Here is a 21065-nt window from a genome sequence, read left to right as displayed (position 1 = left end):
AAACACAGAAGTCATCTGATATAATTCCTTCCTTTTGTAAAGGAAAGATCTGAGACCTAGAGGGATAAATATTTTATCCAAGGTCATATATACCTAGCAACCTTGACAGGATCTTCCTAGAATTCAATCTTTCTCATGATGGTCTACATGCACAAGTTAAAACAGAGAAATAATTTATATGTATTTGTATAGTGCTTTAAGGTTCACAAAAATGCTTTACAGCATATATGTATATGTGTATGTGTATGTATATGTATATGTACATACAGGTATGCGTATGTGTATGTGTATATGTAAATGCATGCATATTCTTATACATATCTGTATATGTATATGCAAATTATATAATTCCATTTTATCTTAATAATGACCCTGTAATATAGCTATTATTAAGGTTATTATTATTCCCATTTTACATATGGGCCTTAAAAAGGTTAAGTAACTTGCCTAAATTTATTTGTCTAATAAATGTGTGAGGTGGGATTTGAACCCTGGCCATCTGATCTCTATCCATTCTTCCTCAATATCATTTAAAAATGTATGATAAAAAAATTATTTGGGCCAGGTCTGTAGTTTAGTCTAGGAAGCACAGCTAAACAAACCAAAGCAAAAGGTAAGAGGATCAAGAGGAAGGAATCCAGCTTGTGTGAAAGAGCTTCAGTGGAAAGAAAATAGGCAAATAAGCATTCTTCTTCTAGAATAAAGTGGGCAATAATCATTCAATGTGAGAAAATATGGATGGGCTATGGTCTAGTTCAAGGAAAAGTAAATCACATAACTAAATTCCCAGGTCCACTGAAGTATTCAGCACAATATATTAGAAGTAAAAGACTGTGTTGTGCCATTTGTGTATACTTATAAGAAAGGGCCCAAACTTACAGGAAATTATGTTTTCTGGGGAAAATATAAAATCTGTGTAGAAATAAGTACGGTGCAAGTCAGTAGACACTTGTTAAGTGAATGAAAATGCCAAGTGATAGCAATTGTAAAATGGAAAGAATGCTGCCTCCTCTGTGACCACAGGCAACTCATTGGAAATAAGCATGTAGTGTAATTGGGAGGTCTGGGCTTGGAGTCAGAAAGAGGTGAGACTGACTCCTTCCATAACTGTTTGACCCTGAGAAAGTCTTTTAACTTCTTGAAGTTTATTTTCCCAAATGAAAATGGGGATAATAATATCAACAATTTCACAGGGGTTATATGAGTATTGCATGAGATGGAGTGATGCTAGGCCTTATCACATAACCAGATCAATGGCAGTAACCTCTGTTTTAGCCATGGGCTCAGTAACCAATAGGTATTGTAGGTATTGTTATCTCACCTGCTGATGGCTTACCCTTGACCTTGCCAAGTGACCTCTTGACTCTCTTGACTTTCTATTTGCCTTTGAGCTAGCCTCTTTTATATGTGCGCTCTCTTTCTCTCTCTCTCTCTCTCTCTCTCTCTCTCTCTCTCTCTCTCTCTCTCTCTCTCTCTCTCTCTTTTCACCTACGATCTCTTTATTGATTTCCAACTACACAAGAACCAGGGAGCGACTAAGCAGCAAAAGGCACATGCTTTGGTCACAGGTACACGGTAGAGAGAGGCAGGCATTCAGGCAAAGGTGGAGCCGTTCATGTCGTAATAATTGATATAGATCCTGTCCCCGGGAATTTTGAGGTGCGAGCTGTCTGCTGTACGCCTTGTTCGGGGACCCGCCGATTTTGCCTATGCTGTCCAGGCTGCAGAGGGCACACGGGTCCGAGAAGCCCCCAAAGGCCATCAGCTGGTTCGCCGAGATGTACACCTCGATGTACTGGGCGGGCTTGCCCCTGCCCTTGACCAGCTGCGCGGTGAGCTCGCTCAGCAGGGAGTCGGGCACCGCAGAGCGTGGCACGTTGGTCTGCACCACGAACATGGGCACCTTGGAGGCGGCTCCACTTGGTGTGGGGAGGCAGGAGCGGGTGCCAGCAAGCAGCAGGCGGCTTGAGTCCGGGTTATCTCTCTTATTTAGAGAGTGAGCTCCTGGAGTGCACTTGCCTCACTATTTCTATTTGTTGAGAACAGTGTTGAACACACAATAAGTAATAAATTCCTCTCATTCATTCATTCGTTCATTCATTGAAAGTGCTTCACAAATCATAAAAGGTTTTACAAATGTTAGTTATTAAATCATTCAGATGAGTCCTAAAACAATGGGTGAATTAGAACTTCACAAGAGAGATTGAGCACATCCAGGAAGATGATCTCAGAAGAATATTTGAAACAAAACATTAGCATCTCTATATGATTTATATTCCTGAGAGTGAAGGTCATTGGCATGGATGATATGTATATTATATGAAGGGCTTATTGTGGGTCCTTATTTGTGTTTGTATGTGAATATGGGGGGTGGGGTGACATATATGATGATAATAACAGTTCTTTAAGATTTGTAAAATTATTTTCATATATATAGATGTATGTATGTATGTATGTATCTATCTATCTATATACATATACATGTACATATGTCTATTGTTCTACACATATCTATCTATCTATCTAGTCTCAAATCATCTGCCTAAGTCATACTATGGGGTAAGTGCTATTGTTCTGATTCTTCTTTCCTTTCCTTTTCTTTTCTTTATTCTTTTTTTTTTTTTTTGGTGAGGCAATTGGGGTTAAGTGACTTGCCTATGGTCACACAGCTAGTAAGTGTCAAGAGGCCAGATTTGAACTCAGGTCTTCCTGAATCCAGGGTCAGTGCTCTATCCACTGTACCACCTAGCCACCACCTGTTCTGATTTAATAAAGAAGAAACTAAGGCTCAGAGAAGTTATGATTTTTTTCCATTGCCACATAATTAGTGCCAGAAGTGACATTTGAACCTCAGGTCTCTCCTGACCCCATGTCTGATACTCTTTTTCACTGCCATGATTTGTTTTATGCTTTGCATGGTTTGTAAATTATTTTATTCCCATTTCTACCAAACACATGTGAATCTGGAAGTAATAAAGGCATTCATCATATTGCTGTATTTTAGGTGTTATTTTATGGGAAGATATTCAGAAATAAATATTACCATTTATTATTATTATTATCATTATTATTATTAATTATTTCAAGAGAAATACACACAGCTATTTTCTATTGTAGACTATCCTTAATACAAAGTTGTGTACTTTCTTAGGAGAGTCAGAATACATGTTTTGTTCAACCAGTAAGGCAGAGATCCAAAGAAAAGAAGTCACAGGGCTTTGTGCAGTATTTCACCTTCTCCTGAGTTTTTCACAAGAGTTTTATCTTACTTTTAAGTTAGCAGAGCTGATTTTTAAATATTCTATCTCCAGTTGTCTCCTTGTTCAGGTCCCTGGATGAATTCTCTTACGTGAAATTGGCTTTCATCTTTTCTTTTCCCCCTAGGTGAAAGGTTTACCAGTAGGCTATTGAAAAAGGAAACTAACTAAAATATCCTAAATTCAAAAAAATTGAATATACTACCTTTCTCAAGGAAACTGAACAGAACTAGCCAGCTATATCCCAAAGACACCCACTTCATCATTTTGTTCACTGAGACTTGGCTATCAACTGCTTTTGGAAAGAGACATGTATCCAGCTGCAATTAAACAGAAACTCAGAAAGAAGATTAATGCCTAATGAAATTTCTACTCGTTGCTCTTTGCCAAATCAAATGTCTGTGTTCCTCACACATTAGATTAGATTAGATAAAATAAAACATTTATTAAACACTTAATATGTGTCAGACACTCTACTCAATTCTAGGAGGGCAAATACAGACAAAATACAGGAAAAAAAATAAAAAAAAACAGAAGAAGATAGCCTCAGCCCTCAAGAAGCTTACCTTCTGATAGAGAAAGACAGAACATAAAAAGAAGCTGGGAAGGTGGGGATCAGTAGCAGTGGAAATGTACCAGTATTATCCAAGGGTCTTGTAGGATGAGCCAGATTAGAAATGTGCATAGTTGGTGAGGACATGTCCTCACAGGAAGGTTTCACGAATACTACTAGAGCAAAGGTAGATAAGGAGTTCAGGGAATTGGGAGCTTCTGAATAACCATGGGGGAGTAGAACACTGGGATCCTGCTGTCTCCAGCAGCCACTTTACTAGGACGTCATGTACAGCATATATGTGTATGAGTGTGTATGTGTGTGTGTGTGTGTGTGTGTGTGTGTGTGTGTTATCTTGAAACCTGAATGTGAGTACACACCCATACAACAGAGATAGAGAATGGGGCTGGGGAGGTTGAATGGATGATATTGACATGGGAGTGGGGAGGAATGTGAACCTGGCTCTTACTCAGCCCAACTCTTCATTTCCTTCTTGACTATTGCACTCACCAAGTTCTCTTTCTACATTTAAACTATATTATCAAAGGTGATGTCAAAGAAACAATAACAGCTCTAGACTAAAATGATACATTCCCTTAGGTCTTTAACCTTATATTTCTTCACTGCTAATTTTCTACTTTAAATTATCTTCCTTTTCCCCAGACCCAGATAACTATTCCCAGAAATGTACATTTTATCCCTCTTTCATATCAAAATCTCTCATGAGAGAACATCATGAGTACATTTACACTGTAGTATAAATGACTGATAAGGAATATTCTTGGTGAAGAACTTATATTTTCTTGGTGTTAATTGTCAGGACAAAATTAGTACAATTGGCAGATACATACTCTATTGCATCTCAGCCTCAGAGGCTGTATTGCGTGCACAATCATACACAATGAAAAAAGTCACATACAAACTCTCTTTCCATTTTAGTCTTCAATTGGAGCCTTTTCAAGTGAAATTATTTACTACCAATGAGGTAGATGACATTGATGCCATTTTCATCTTGTTGAAGGCTTATGACAATACTGCTGAAAACATTATGTTAAAAGGCATGGGAATAAGCACATAGCTCTTGTGTTAACTTTTGCATGAGCAGTGGACATCCTTTGTCTCGTAAATCTCAACTGGAAAAGAATCAGCATCAAGTACTTTGCCACATAAGAAAAGCCTAATACCATTCAGAACCTCTTCTTCAGTTCAAATTTCAGCTGGAGAGGGAGTTCCTTCAACCTGAGGCATACATTTAATGGTTTCATCATTGGTTGATGGTGGTCTATTGAGAAAACTATGGACAACTCTTAAGGATCATGTCCTTAGCACTAATCAATGTGTTTCAATCAAGTGCTGAGTAGTTGAAATGCATCTTGGCTCTTTGGCCAATAGATTGCCTTCAGGTCATCATAAAAGTGCTTTGAATTGTTATTATCAGCATAAAATTGAATTTCATCTGCCTTCTTACTGAACCAAGAATCCTGCAACTCTCTAAGCTTCACTTGCACTTTACTTCTGTTGGATTTAAATGTTGCTTTCTTAGAGATGATGAACTATCCCTCTGGTAAGCCCTATTAAGTTCTTGTTTTTCATTTATCAGCTTCTGAATTCTCACCATTTTTGTCGGATCAGTCTTGATGTTTTCAAGTGTCTTGGCCCAGATGAATAAATGTGATGATGTACACCAAATCTCTAAAAGATGCTCATTCCTTTTCTACTCCACTGTTGCCAGCTGTTTGTTGGCTCAGCTCTCCCTGAAAGTTAATAACACACTATTTAAGCATGAAGAAGTGTTTTAATCTGTTGACATTGCCTTTTTGTAGCTGTCTTGCCTTGGTGTCAATGTTTTTGTTGAATGTAAGTATTTTTTCTTGGAGAGGGTAAGTATATGATTAAGACAGCACTCTGTGCTACACATCACCTTTATTATTTGCTCACCCTATCTCTTCTCCTTAGGATTATATAGTCTATTAAATGCCAATGGTTGCTGTGAGGGTGCATCCACACAGTTTTATTGCATTTGTAAATGGAAGACAGTGTTGGTGATGAGAAGGTCATGAAACATACAAGTCTTCAGTAGAAAGTGACTATTGTTTCAGACTCTGTCTCTCCCAAGGATTCCCTGCCATGTCATATAGTCTGTGCCTCTTCTGGCATAAAAGCTGGCCAGAATTACCATCTTGTCATTTTTTTACACATTGATGATGTTGTCCAGGTTTTTGTAAACTTTTTTATTGATCTAATCAGGATTCATCATGGTGGGTGCATATTCACTGATGATGGTGGCATACCATTTTACTGAAAATGATAATCACATTGTTAAAGACTCATCATTTACTCCTTTGTGGAGATAATCATTTTTGTTGACTAAATTAGTTTTGATTGTGAAACCTATGCCAGCTTCATGTCACTCACTTTCTCTATAGCCACTCCACAAAAACAAACGAAAGACATGTATCCAGCTGCAATTTAGGTAAGCTGGCCTTCATTTGCCAGCCTTATTTCACTCAGGACTGATATTTGATACCTGCTGGTTTCTCTAGCAAAAAGAACTATTCATCTTTCATATGGACTGCATTTTGTGTTTTCCAAAAGTGTGTGAATATTGCATGTACCAATGGTGAGTGGAATAACCTTTGAAAAAGACTCTGTACATTTTTGTTTTGCTTTGTTTCAACTTCAGGGTAAGATATCCACATGCCAAGGTAAGGTAAGCAAGTCAGACTTAGGTTAGGTGAAGCAAACAATTTTTAGGGCACCTTTTCTAGCCCCTTCATCACACCAGGAATTGAACAGTGTGGTGTGTGGTGCTTAACAAAGGCTGCTCAGGAACCAAGGGGAATGCCAAATACCAATTCTGCTTCAGTCCAGTTAGAAGACTACCTGTGTGCTGGATTATGGCTACAGCTCTCAGAGTACCCCCACTTGCTGTTTCATCCCCACTTGCTGTTTCATCACTTACCTGTCACCATAGGACACTGAAGTAGGCAAAAGTGGTAAAATGTTATGGGTGATGTCTTTTGAATCATGCTTAAATTGAACTTAAGCAAGGCAAAGTTGCATGAAGATACATGTCTCACTCTGTTTTCCAGAATCTTCTAAGTACAGTAGCAAGCCAAAAGTCATGATGGCTTAAAATGCCTCTGGATGTACTGGATAACCTTGGTATCTTTGCTGTGTAACCAAGCTCTAAGCACTCCACAGTGCCGGCTTCAGCCACCTTCATAGACTTTGGAATTAATTTTTGCCATCTGCCCATTCCACTAGGGGACATCTTTATGTGCTTGGAGTAGAAATTCCCCTAACTAACCCATAGATTTGAGACCCCTTGATTACCACCAACTGGCTTAGTCCATTTGCCTAAATGGTTGATCAGGGTATGACCACTGTGCATGTTATAAATTTTTGGCACCACAAGTGAGAATTGGGTGAATCAGGTGGATACTAAAGGTGGAAGACAGCCATGAATATGGCACAGCAAGAAGCAGTTAGGTGTCATAGAGGTTAGATCACCAGCCCTAAAGTCAGGAGGACCTGAGTTCAAATCTGGATTCAAACACTTAACATCTATATGACCTTGAGCAAGGCACTTCACCCTATCTGCCCAAGGGAAAGAAAAAAAAATTAAAGCAAACAAAGATAAAGCCAGAAACTCACCTCCTCAAAAAAGGGAGGATTTTGAAAGGCAAAGAAAACTCTTGGCAAAGAGAAAACCACCTAAAATGTCCTAGCAGCCTTCGTAGCAGATTACTAACCTTCTCTGAACACCAATACTCCTCAAACTGTACATCTAGTACCCTCCCTGTAGTACTCCTCTCACCTCAAACTATTTCTTTCGGGCCCAACTTTCCTGATCAGTAATTGTATCACCTGGTCAACTATATCTACATGACCTCAGCCATGCTTGATATTCCATAATGGCTAATATTTTCTTATCTTCCATTACTATTTCACCCTTGGGATCACTAGACATTGCCATTTTCCCTCCGACCAAGAGTTTATCTCATTCCCTCTCTCCACCCCTTTCCAGACGTAGATCTGGAAAAGACGGGGAAAATGCTAAAGTAACTACAGCCTAAAAAAAGTAGAATTGGACAAATAGTAAAAGAGTCACAAACCTTCAGTGATGAAAATAATTCCTTAAAATTATATTGGTCAAGTGGAAACTAATGATGCCATGGGACATCAAGAAACAATAAAAAGTGAAAATAATAAAAAATATTGTGAAATATATTATCAGAAAAATAACTAAATTCAAAAGACTCCTGATAGAAAATTATATATATATATATATATATATATATGCAGAGAAAGAATTGATGGAGTCTGAATGAAAATCAAATCATATTATTTTTTCTTAATTTTTATAGGGTTTTTTTTATTCCATTTCTTCTTTTTTCCATTTATTTAGAATGTCATTTTTCCCAAATTACACATAAAACAAATTTTAATGATTTTTTTAAAACTTTGTGTTCTAAATTCTCTTCCTCCCTCCCTCTCTACCCACCTTAAGAACTCAAGCAATTCAATAGAAATTATACAAGTGTAGTTATGCAAAAGATTTCCACATTAGTCAGGTTGTGAAAGAAAACAGACAAAAAAAAACTTTAGAAAAGGGAACTAAAAATGCTTCAATCTGTATTCAGATACCATCAGTTCTTTCTCTGGAGATGGATTGTATTTTTCATGAGCCCTTCAGAGTTGTCTTGGAACATCGTTTTGCTGAAAATAACTAAGTCATTCACAGCAGATGATCTTACAATATTGCTATTATTTTGTATACAGTACATTTCACTTTGTATCAGCTCATGTAAGTCTTTTCAGGTTTTTCTGATAGCATTCTGCACATAATTTTTTATGGCACAATAGTGTTCCAACATAATTTCATCTCCAAATTGTTTCATACATTCTCCAATTGATGGGTATCTCCTAAGTTTCAAATTCAACTTTTTGAGTTTTTTTAAAGTAACTTGTGTGTTATTACTAGGTCAAAGAGTATGCATGATTTTACAGACTTTGGCCATAGTTCCAAATTGCTCTATAGAATGTTTGAATCAGTTTACAAATTTGCAAGAGTGTATTAATGTCTCATTTTCCCCATACCCCCTAAAACATGTCATTTCCCTCTGCTGTCCTATTATCCAATCCAATACGTATGAGCTAGTACTCCAGAACTGTTTTGACCTGCATCTCTCCAATGAATAGTTAGTTAGAGCATTTTTTTCAAATTTGATTATTTCATCTGAAACCTTTTTATCTTTTGATCATCTATCAATCAGTGAATGGTTCTTATTTTATCAAATTTGACTCATTTCTCTGTGTTTGAGAGCTGAGGCCTGTTAGACAAACTTACTTCAATTTTTTCATGGTTACTATTACTCACTGTATTTCTCTCCATCCTATTCCCTCCCCATGATGTTTACTCTATTTTCCATCTTCTTTCACCCTATCTCTCTTCAAAAGTGTTTTTTCTTCTGCCTGCCCCCTTTCCCAATCTTCCTTCCCTTCTTTCACCTGCCCCCAACACTTCACCACCTACTTTCCCGCAGGGTAAGATAAATTACTATACACAATTGAATGTGTATGTTATTCCCTATTTAATCCAATTCTGATGAGAATAAGCCTCACTCACTCCCCAGCAACTTGCCCAACTTCCCTTCCACTCCACAAGCTTTTTCTTGCTTCTTTTATGTGAAATACTTTACCACATTCCACCTCTCCCTTTCTCTTTCTCCCAATGCATTCCTCTCACCCGTTTATTTTATTCTTTAAAAGATATCATCCCTTAATATTCAACTCACCCCTGTGCCCTCTGTCTAAATATACTCCATCCAGCTGGCCTAATACTGAGAAAGTTCTTATGAGTTACAAGTATCATTTTCCCATTTCGGAATGTAAACAGTTTAACCTTTTAATATCCTTTATGATTTCTTTTTCCTGTTTATCCTTTTATGCTTCTCTAAGGTATTGTATTTGAAAGTCAAACTTTCATTCCTGGTCAGGTCATTTCATCATGAATGTCTGAACACTCTCTCTTTCATTGAATTACCATTTTCTCCCTGAAAGATTATACTCAGTTTTTCTGGGTAGGTGATTCTTGGATATAATCCCAGTTCCTTTTCTCTCCAGAATATCATATTCCAAGCCCTCTAGTCCTTTAATGTAGAAGCTGCTAGATCTTGAGTTATCCTGATTTTTTTTCTAGCTGCTTGAAATATTTTATCCTTGACCTAGAAGCTCTGGAATTTGGCTATAATTTTCTTGGAAGTTTTCATTTTGGGATCTCTTTCAGGAGGTGATAGGGGGATACTATCAATTTCTATTTTAACTTCTGCTTCTAGATTATCAGGGCAGTTTTCTCTGACAATTTCTTGGAAGATGATGTCTAGGCTATTTTTTTGATCATGGCTTTCAGATAGTCCAATAATGTTCAAATTATTTCTCCTGGATCTATTTTCCATTTCAGTTGTTTTTTCAATGAAATGTTTCATATTGTGTTCCATTTTTTCATTCTTTTGGTTTTGCTTTATTGCTTCTTGATTTCTCAAAAAGCCATTATTTTCTATTTGCTCAATCCTAATTTTTTAGCAATTATTATTTTCAGAGAACTTTTGTACCTACTTTTCCATTTGGACAATTCACCTTTTCAAGCTATTGACTTTTTTCATGATTTTCTTGCCTCACTTTCATTTCTCTTTCCATTTTTTCCTCTACCTATCTTACTTTATTTTCAGTCTTTTTTTGAGCCTTTTTGAGCCTGATGACCTGAAAAATATTCATATTTTTCTTGGAAGCTTTGAATGTAGGATTTTGATTTTGTTTTCTTCTGAGCGTGTATTTTGATCTTCCTTGTCACCACAGAAACTTTCTAGGGTCAACATTTTTTTTTCTGTTCGCTCATTTCCTCAGCCTATTTCTTGACTTTTAACTCTTTGTTAAAGTTAGCCACTGCTTCCAGGGAGGAGGGGGCACTGTCCCAAGCTTTAGGGAGATTGAGCATCTATTCTCCAAGATACTTTTAGGAATTTGTAAGCCTTTACTTCTTCTAAGGCAGTATGATTTAAGGAGAGGTATGTTCGCCACTCTCCTTTCCTGTCTTCTGATTTGCAAGTAACCACAGGCCTGCTTCTCTGCCCTAGAACCCAAAACAGAGGCCTGCTCCACTATGGCTGCAAGCTCTGGTTTCCTTGGGATACTCCCCAACCTGAGACCACTATCCAAGACTATGATCCATATGTGAGCACAACAAGCAGAAAAACCAAGTCATTCCTCAGTGCTGGTAAAGATACCCCTGTAATCTCCCCCTGGCCAAAAGCTTTATTCCTTCACCATTCATGTGCTGAGTTTCAGAATTAGCTGCAGCAGCAGCTGATTCAGAGGGTCCCAAGGCCTGGTTTGTTGGGGCTGGGTCTCTGCTGGTATTGGGTCTGTGCTGGTGCAGCCTGCACTGGACTGTGCTCTGCTCTGACCCCAGTACAACAGACCTTTCCCATTGACTTTCTAAATTATCTTTGGCTGGTAAATTATTTCAACCTGTCCATTTTTGGGTTCTGCTGCTCTGGGAATTGTCTTATGGCATTATTTGAAGGTATTTGGAGGGGTCTTGGGAGGAGCTCAGGCAAGTCACTGCCGTTCCTGAACTATCATGGCTCCACCTCTGTTCTATTTCTTCTTTCACAAAATAACTAACATGGAAATATGCTTTTCATGATTAGATAGATAGATAGATAGATAGATAGACAGATAGATAGATAGATATAGATGTATACACACAAGTGTATGTATCTATATATGTATATATATATGTGTGGATAGATAGATCAAATTGCGTACTTTCTTTGGGAGAAGGGACAAAGGGAGAACATTTGGAACTTAAAAATTTCATGAGAAAAAGAATATTTAAATCTTTTTACATGTAATTGGAAAAAATCCTACTTATATTAAAAAAGAAAAATAACTGACCTGTAAAATAGATTGAGGAAAGATAACAAAAACTCTTGCATTATAGAAAAACAATGATTAAAAAAGATCCTAGACATCATATTTTGAGAAATTATAAAGGAAAACTTCCCTCAATTTCTTAGAACAAGAGGAAAAGATAAAATCTGTTGATCTTCTCCTGAAAAAGATTACAAAATTAAAACTCCAAGGAATATTATATTCAAATTCCAGATCACCCAATTCAAGGAGATAATATTGAAAGCAATCAGAAATAAATCATCCAAAAATATGGAGCAACAGAAAGGATTACACATGATTTAGCAACTCCCACCATGAAGTAATGGAGGGCTTAGAATTTGATATTCCAGAAGGCAAAAGACTAGTATTACAAAGAAGAATACCTTAGCCAACAAAACTGTGTGCATGAGAATACACATACACACACACATACACATACACACACACACATATATACATATACATACATATATGTATGTGTGTGTGGAAAAACGAACATTTAATTAAATAGAGAATTTTCAAGAATCCCTAATTTAAAGATCAGAGCTGAATAAATAAATAAATACATAAATGAATGAATGAATGAATGAATGAATAAATAAATAAATAAATAAACAAACAAACAAATAAATAAATAAATGTCAGTAAATAAATAAATAAATGAAAATAAGACTTGAAAGAAGCAAAAAATATTTCTGCTCCTGGAGATAGAATCCACATTGGACCCAGAAATGTTGAGCCATGGGGACCTCAAAACCAAAATTTCAGATGGTATACTTCAGTCAGTGATCCCAGAAGTCCTAAGAAGCCCAGATGCCTGGGATTTCAGCCTAGGGAAAGAGGTATGTTGTGTTTGGAGCTTGGGACTAGGCTATATGGGAAGTGAACCTAAATTGTGTACTTGATCCCTTTCTCCTCCGTAGAGTAAGGTAGTGGAGTGGGATACTATTGTCCCATGAATTGAGTAATATGCATATATATTTATTATTATACCTTTGAAATATAAAGTCCTTTCTAAAACCCCAAAATAACTAAACCTTAAATAAATTATCTCTTGGACACTGGATTGAAGCCATAAAATGAGAAGAGTAATGTATCCCGTTTCATTTGAGGTGAGGTCAACCAGTGACTAAATTTTGTGTAGCCTACATTAGCAGGGCAAAGAAAAGTGTAGCCCTCATAAAAAAAAAGGATTATTGCAGTCTTCTCCACACCTTGGGCCAAAAAAAAAAATGCTTCTTGTAAGATGTCTGACTGGGATAAAACTTCAAATATTGACTAACAAATATTAATGGAAGGATATTAAAAAGGACTTTGTTACAAGTATCCTACCCTCAGCATAGTGTTCGGGGGATGATTTACTTCAAGCTTCATATTTGCTCATGTTTTATGTCTTCCCAAAGAGAGGAGCATAAAGATATTCAAAATATAATATCAACAAGAAATTGGATGGATATTTATTTTCTACACACAAAAGGAGTACAAAATACAAAATGTAAAGCAAATAAGGACAGAATGACTTAAAACAAAAATCAGTAATAACTGATAATTGCTGTTATATTCTCTTGAGAGATTAATACCTAAAACTCAACAGAACATTTAAAAATCAAGGCACTTCTGAATATTGTTATAACTCACCTCAGATCTGCATTAGCTTGTCAAACTCCATGTCTGCTATCTTGAGCTTCTCTTATTGTCATTGGACATTTTCTCTGATAAAGAAAATCCCCTTGTCAGTGATCAGAATGTCCAGACCAAGAACCTCAAAACCTCTTACATTCCAAAAGCTGCCTCCGAGACTGGGTTTATCATGAAATTTATATTCAAAATCAGATACACATAAGAATGTCAAAAAAAAGAAAGAGGGGGAAAGAGAGAGAGAGAGAGACTCTGAGATCTAGTCTCAGATGCGCCTAGAAAGGACAGAGGTTTTAGGTGCTATGTATATGAGCTACACTATCCCACACAACGGAAGAGAATGTTCCACAGATAAGAAGAAAAAAAAAAGAATATAAGAATTGAGGACCCACTGAGTAATCAAGTTATGATGCAAAAGGAGATTAGTTATGCCATTCCTAAGTCCCCTTCTGTCCTCAGTTACATGTGGTTGAGAGTTGCTAGGGGTTTTGTCATGTCCAAAATAAACATATAGCTGGCCAGAATCAGAAATCAGAAGATGTGGCTTTGAGCATACCCTATGCAAACTCCAGTAACAAGTCTAGAGTTGATGTTGCTGTTATTATTGTTGTGTCATTTCAGTTGTGTCTGACTTTTCATGAGCTCATTTGGGGTTTTCTTGTCAAAGAAATTGAAATGGTTTGCCATTTTCTTCCCTAGCTCATTTTACAGATGAGGAACTAAGGCAAAGAGGGTTAATTGATTTGCGCAGGGTCACATAGCTAGTAAGTGTCTGGAACCAGGTTCAAACTCATGAAGATGAGTCTGTCTGATTTTAAGTCCACTGCTTTATCCACAATGCCATCTAGCTGGCCTCCAGAGTTAAAACAGACATACTATTTGGGGAAGGCTGAACTGTTAGGTTTTTCTCTCTTCCCTTATGTTTAGTTGATATTTTTCTCTTTTAAATCATTTTAACTAACATTTATTAATGGCCTACTCTGTTCATATGACTATGTTAGGTGAAGAAAATCTATAGACAAAAATAAAACAATCCCTTTACCAGAAGAGCTTACATTCTACTGGGAAAATATATGATAGAAATAATAATAATAATTTTGAATATATTTTAAGGCAAAAATGATTGTAACTTGTGGGAGGAAAGGAAGGGATCGCAATAAGCTTCATGGAAGAAAAAATACCTGAATATAATCTTAAAGAAGACAAAGATGCTGATACATATAGAGGAGTAGGAGTTGAATTCCTAGCACGAGAATATTTGCCTAAGCAAAGAAGTGTGGTAAACTCTGGAGTTATGAGTTCAGAGAAGAACTAGTCCAACTTGTCTGAAATGGAAAGTTTATGAAGGGAAATGTTATAATGAATTAATGTAAACATAAGTTGAGAAAGTGTCACAGGCCTAAAATGTCTGGATAAGAAGTTCATGTTTTAGTATATTAGCATTGGGAATAACTTGCGAATAAACATGATCAGATCTATGCCAAGGAAGATTATTTTGGCAACACTCTGGAGGATGTATTGGAGAGGGTATAGACTGGAAGCGTGAAAAACAGTTTTTACCACCCTTAGTTCTGCCTTTGGGGACCAAATCAAGCAATACTAATCTCAGTACAATTCCTTTCAGTTCTCATCATATTCTGATAGTGACCTTGGGTTTACAATAGCTACAGAAAAAGGATAAAGGATCTACCCTGCATTATGTGATAAAATAATGGAATTTGGAAGACGCCCAGGGGCTATTGGGTGAGAATGAGAAAATGGCTAAAATTACCCACTTCAGTATGATTGGATGGAGGCCACACTTGGCAGGCCCTGAGTGACATGTTAGTGTACTACTGACATTAGCAAGAGACTACTCTCAACTAATCAGCTTGAAGGACCTCCCCTTTTGGGGAGGGAGAGAGGAACTAGGAAGGGAAGATTCATTCATTCTGGCATGAGGGAGAGAGAGAGATGGGATTCAGGTGTTTGCTTTTTGGGAACTGCTGAGTCTGGGTGGGGGTGTGATTGCAGGTCATATAATTTTCCTTCTCCTATTCCTTTTTTCTTGGTCCCTATTTTATTAACTTCACCTCTGTTGTAAATTTTGTTCCCATTAATAAAACCTGGTTTATTTGTGGAAAAGAGGCTGTTAAACTCCTTTCTTATTAGTCTGGGAGAAATAACTAAAAAAGGCAATTTGGAAGGGAGGAAACTTTAGACCTAGAGGTCTCTCATAATTTTCTGAACCCTAATACTACAGCAAGCCACCCAATTAACTCTCCCCACATTAAATTTGGCCCTTACAATTATCTATCCAGAACGATGTTGATCTTTGGCCTCTGAATGGATTATATGGTTACTGTCCAAGAACCAGTCTATCTAATTTAGGACTCCTTAAGAGTTTGAAATAATGGTGACTATTCTAGATTTAACATTTGTGAAAAATAAAATGATGGAGGGATTGGGAGCTGATTCAATGAAGGGAGTATCCATACAGACAGAATCAGAGTACAATGTACTCCTGAAAGAGAATCACTTTTCAAATAATTGAAGTAATGTTATTTTCATATCAAGTCCCTAAATCTTGTTTTATCCAATCTCCATATCTCTGATATTTTCAACAGATGTTCATGTGCTATAGTCTGAGCTGCTTCTGGCACTGAGTCTCTAGTTAGAAAGTTTGGTACAAATCCCAGCTTGGACACGTTCTACCAGTTTGACCGTGAATATGCCACATACTTTGAGCCTGAATTTTCTTATCTATAAAATTAGGGTGTTAGACTAAGTTGGCTTCTGAGTTCTCTCTTTCAGGTATAAATATGATCTAATAACCAGCTTAGATACATCCCTCTATATACTTTCCATTTTGTATTGTCCTTGGGTATGTCTCCTAAAGATTAACAGTGTACTTCAGTGACCCAACAAGAGTACACAGGGAACATCACCTTCCTCATCATTTTTTGTTTTAAGGGGCACTGGGGGTTAAGTGACTTGCCCAGGGTCACACAGCTAGTAAGTGTCAAGTGTCTAAGGCTAGATTTGAACGCAGGTACTCCTGAATTCCGGGATGGTGCTTTATCCCCTGTGCCACCTAGCTGCCCCCTCATAATTCTATTTCTATGAATACAACCTAAAATTTTAGCTTTTGTTTTGCCTGTCTTGTTTCATTTTTCAGTCACAGTAAATTTATAAGACTGAGACCTCTATTTTTAAAATAAGTATAATGATAAATGCTGTTTTGTTTATAAGACCAAGATAGGAACTGCAAGCAAAATTAAATAATATCTGCATTTCTCCAATTTCTCCTGGTGCCAATTCCTACAATTTCTGTTTTGTTACTCCTCTTCTATCAGGGACAGATTTACTTAAGATTGAAACAGACAATTACCATTAGGAAGTGGGAAGCTCTTCCTTCTGCTCCGTATATCTATTTCCTATCATTCCATAAGGAGAGAGTGGTCATATAAATTAATTTAAATTTGAATTAAGGAAAACAAGTACTAGTGACAGATCATTTCCTGATGGTGAATTTGATAGGTGTATGAGCAGAGCAATATTGGGATGGAGGTAGGGAAAGTTCAGAGGATATTACCCTCCTAGGCTAATGGTTCTAGAGGTAAACAGGAAGAGAAGAAAGAAGGAAATAAGCATTTATACTAGTGCACAATATGCTCCAGGAACTTTAAGTGCTTTATAAAATCTCCTTTGATCCTTACAACAACCCTGGGGGGGGCGGGGAGGTGCTGTTCTTATACCTATTTTAAAAGTTAAATATAGCACACAGTGTAAATGACAACTAAAAAGTGTGTAAAGCCAATTTTTTAATTCTTTTTTTAATTATAAAAGTATTTTAATATTTTCCATTTACATGTAAAGATAGTTTTCAAAAAAATTTTTTATAAGATTTTTAGCTCCAAATTTTCAAATTTTTCTCCTTTCCTCCCTTCCTTCCTCCTCAAGACAGAAAGAAATGGATACAGGTTATTTATATATATATAGATAGATGGATAGATTATAGATATAGATATAGATATAGATATAGATATAGATATAGATATAGATATAGATATAGATATAGATATAGATATAGATATAGATATAGATATAGATATAGATATAGATATAGATATAGATATATACACACATATATGTGATCTATATATGCAATTACATTAAAAATAATTCTGCTTTAGTCATGTTGTGAAAGAAGAATCAGAACAAAAGCAAAAACCTTAAAAAAAAAAAAAAACAAAAAAGTAGAAACTGTATGTTTCAATCTGCATTCAAATTCCACAATTCGTTTTTTTGGGTTTTTTTGGGGGATGTGGAGAACATTTTCCATCATGTGTCCTTTGGAATTGTCTTGGATCATTGTATTGCTGAGAAGAGCTAAGTCTATCACAGTTGATCATTGTACAATTTTACTGTTACTGTGTACAATCTTCTTCTGGTTCTGTTCACTTCACTCAGCATCAGTCCAACCTACGGCTTTCCAGGTTTTCCTGAAATCTGCCTGTAATGCCGAAATTCAACTTAGTTCTTACTGATTCTAGATACAGACCTCTGTGTGCTGTGCCTTGTCCAAGCACATTGGGCATTTTAGAGGTAAAAAAAATGAGGTCTTAGAAAGTAAAGTGAATTGTTCAAGATCATGTAGTAGGGCCAAAATGAGAACTCAGGGCACATTATTCCAAGTTCAGTGTTCTTTCCACTATCGCTGTGGGGTGGGAAAAGAGAGAAAGAGAAAGACAGGCAGACAGACTGACAAAGACAGAAAGCCAGCAGCGGGCAGGGGACACCATGATCCCCTGCTCAAGGACAAAAGGAAAGGAAAGAGAGACTGTAGAATCAAGTCTTTAATTTCTTTGCTCATTTGGAAGGGAAAGAGGAAGTTTAGGGAAATGCCAAATGACTGCTGCTTTTTTTGGTTGAAGGGAAGGAAAGAGAGTAACATCAAAACACCTTGGAAAACCTGTGTCTTGAAGTCTCACTTGCTTGTTTGTCAGTCAAACCAGATCATATTCTCCTTTTCATATCTCTTCTTGATAGATACCAGGCTGCCTCTCAACTTGTCCTCTTACCTCCTATATTCTGAGCTCTTCCAGTTCTGAAAGTCTTTTCTAAGGGTGGATCCAGTTGTGAATCAAGGTTTTCCTGCCACATTAATGGAAAGACACATTTGAAAGATAAGGTGATAAGATTTGGGGGCAACTCTCTAAAAAATGAGAATACTGATTACAATTTCGCTGACAGCTCTCTCTCTGCCTCTCTGGCTCCCTCTGTCTCTGTGTGTCTCTCTCTGTCTCTGTCTTTGTCTCTCTGTCTCTCTCTGTCTCTGTCCCTCTCTCTCACTCCTTTTGAATATTAAACCACACTAAACTAAATGAGAGGCAATATAATGAAATAATGTAGTAGATAGGTGAAGTAGGAGTGATGTTTAAAACCTAATTGCTATGATTAAAATCTAGTGAGTGGTCACCTTAAATTGGAAGCTCATAGCACCAGTCTTTGGGGCATTAAGCATTTAACCAAGTATTTAGAAGTCAGCAAAAGAGAGAAGAACATGTGTAGTTCAGAAGGAAACCTAGCTAACCTGGTGACTCCGCCTTGACCTCCAACCCAAAATGAAGATCCCAGTTCTCTCAAGTGGAAGCTCTCTACAGGACTGCAAGAGGGGGTGGTCCCCATACACAGCTCCAAGCTAATTGGCTGATAGCATTGACTGACATGACTTACAGGCGGTTCTATGAATACATGTAACTTCCAGATGCTAGTCACATGCTTTCTCCTCAGGGCTGTGTTGCCCTGGTTCTCATAATGTCTTTCTCAGCAGGGGGGTGGCGTTCTGATTTTCACATAGGTTAAAGGGTTGCTTCTGACACTGGATGAATAATCTTGGGAAAGTAATTTTATGTGATAGTACATCTAAGCAACATTTTTTGGTGGGAATGGGGAAAAGAATGCAGGCTTTTGTTTTATTTTTGTTTGTGGGTTTTTTTTTTTTGGTATCTGTTTTTTATACAGATGCTTAAAATCAAGGAATATAACAGAAAGGCAAGGAGAGAACAAGAGGAAAGGTGTAGGAATAGAGAATGTTGAGAAGGGAGAGATTTAGGAGAAAAGGGGAGGAATGGAGGAAGTAAGGAAGGAAAGAAGGAAGGGAAAAAGGAAGGAAAGTAGGAAGGAGCTTAGGAATTATTAGGTTTGCTCAACTATGCTCATTTTATTTTAACTGATCTCCCAGAAGTTGAAGATCACATTTCCTATTTCTTTGCCTTTTAGGAAAACCTGCTTTCTACACAGAACCTATTCTTAAAGCAGGTGTTATCATCCCACCCCACAACTACCAGTGTAGGAATGATTAGCTTAGCACATTGTATGCTGTTAACATCCTTTGCTTGTCAAAATCTACAATACCACAGACACCACTGCCACGACTTATTATTAATTTACCTTTCAAAAAGACAAAGGCATGATGTAGACTTAACATAAAGGTAAAGTGACAGAGTCCTTTATGCAACCAAAATAAATATATCAATGTCAGCTGGAAATCATGTGTTCAGAGGTATTTTTTCCCCTGCTAGTCGTAGGTTAAAGGAGTACAAAAATAGGAAAGGGAGACAGCTCATTGACTTTCCCTATGTCTATCTATACCAGTTTTAACCTTGCACATGAAAGGTCAAGCATAAAATTATTTCCTTGGAGCTGCAGTCTTCAGAGGTTTAAATTAACATAGATGGAAAGCACTGTAGGGAAAAAAAAAGTTCATTTTACCTTAATTGGATTAAGACAGGTCTCATCCATACTGAAAGGATCAGGTTTCACCAGAGTAGAAACTGCTAGGTTGACAGAAAAAGGATTAATTTATGGGCTTCTGTCAGGTTGTTGACTAATAACATATTGATTGTATCTGGTAGATATGCAGAATGTCTGTCAGAAGGAGAGACACTTCAGGGAGAGATTGCTCCCATATCTGACATGATCAAAATTAGATTAATATCATTATGGAGCTACAAGGGAGCTGTGCCTTACCTGGGAAACCACAGCGGTTTCTGCCACTTCCCTTGTATTTGGACATCTTAAACATTCACTGTACTTACCAAGCCTGTTTGAAGGAAGTAACAAATTTGTATAGCTTTTGGTTTGTAGGGTTTTTTCCCCTCTTCCTCCCTTCATCTTTTCTTTAATGCCTTCTAGCTGACATATTGAACTACCCCAGTTTAATCCCAGCGGAGCCTGCAGGTGGTATTGTCCTTGCATGGAGGAGTTATTAAATTCTTAAGGTCACCATAAAAAAGGTTCCATTAAATTGAGTTAATAAAAACATTGGGCAAAGGTTTGCAAAGAGCACAGATGTCAAAGCCTTGGGAATTGGAGTGTCTCTTATGATATCAGACTAAAAGAATAATTTTAAATGTGCCACAATATGAAGATGCCCAAAATCCTGGTTATGTTTAAATTTCCTTGGTTGTGATAGAAATACTTTTGTTGTGTGTGTGTAAACACATGTGTGTATGTATGCATGTGTGCATGCATGTATATGCACAAATGTATGTATATAAATATGTCTATATGTGTATTTAAATGTGCATATTTCTTTGCATAATAAAATGTGATATTTATAAGTACTTTTAAGGTTTGCAATATATTTCACATACATGATCACTTCTAAGCCT

At 36.9% G+C, this 21065-nt stretch overlaps 1 protein-coding gene across 1 annotated transcript; it reads right to left on the bottom strand.

Moving 5' to 3' along the window:
* Window positions 1–1593: 1593 nt before the first annotated feature.
* Window positions 1594–20467, bottom strand: LOC122755201 (macrophage migration inhibitory factor-like). The gene is given in 6 exon segments (XM_044003529.1): window positions 1594–1663; window positions 1665–1964; window positions 6773–6788; window positions 18471–18543; window positions 20164–20228; window positions 20422–20467. Coding segments are annotated over 6 exon segments (570 nt in total).
* Between the last annotated feature and the right edge of the window lie 598 nt (window positions 20468–21065).

Source organism: Dromiciops gliroides, chromosome 4 (assembly GCF_019393635.1).
Source record: "Dromiciops gliroides isolate mDroGli1 chromosome 4, mDroGli1.pri, whole genome shotgun sequence".
Lineage (NCBI taxonomy): Eukaryota > Metazoa > Chordata > Mammalia > Microbiotheria > Microbiotheriidae > Dromiciops > Dromiciops gliroides.
The sequence above is the reverse complement of the archived record's forward strand: the minus strand, read 5'-3'. Positions and strand labels throughout refer to the sequence as shown.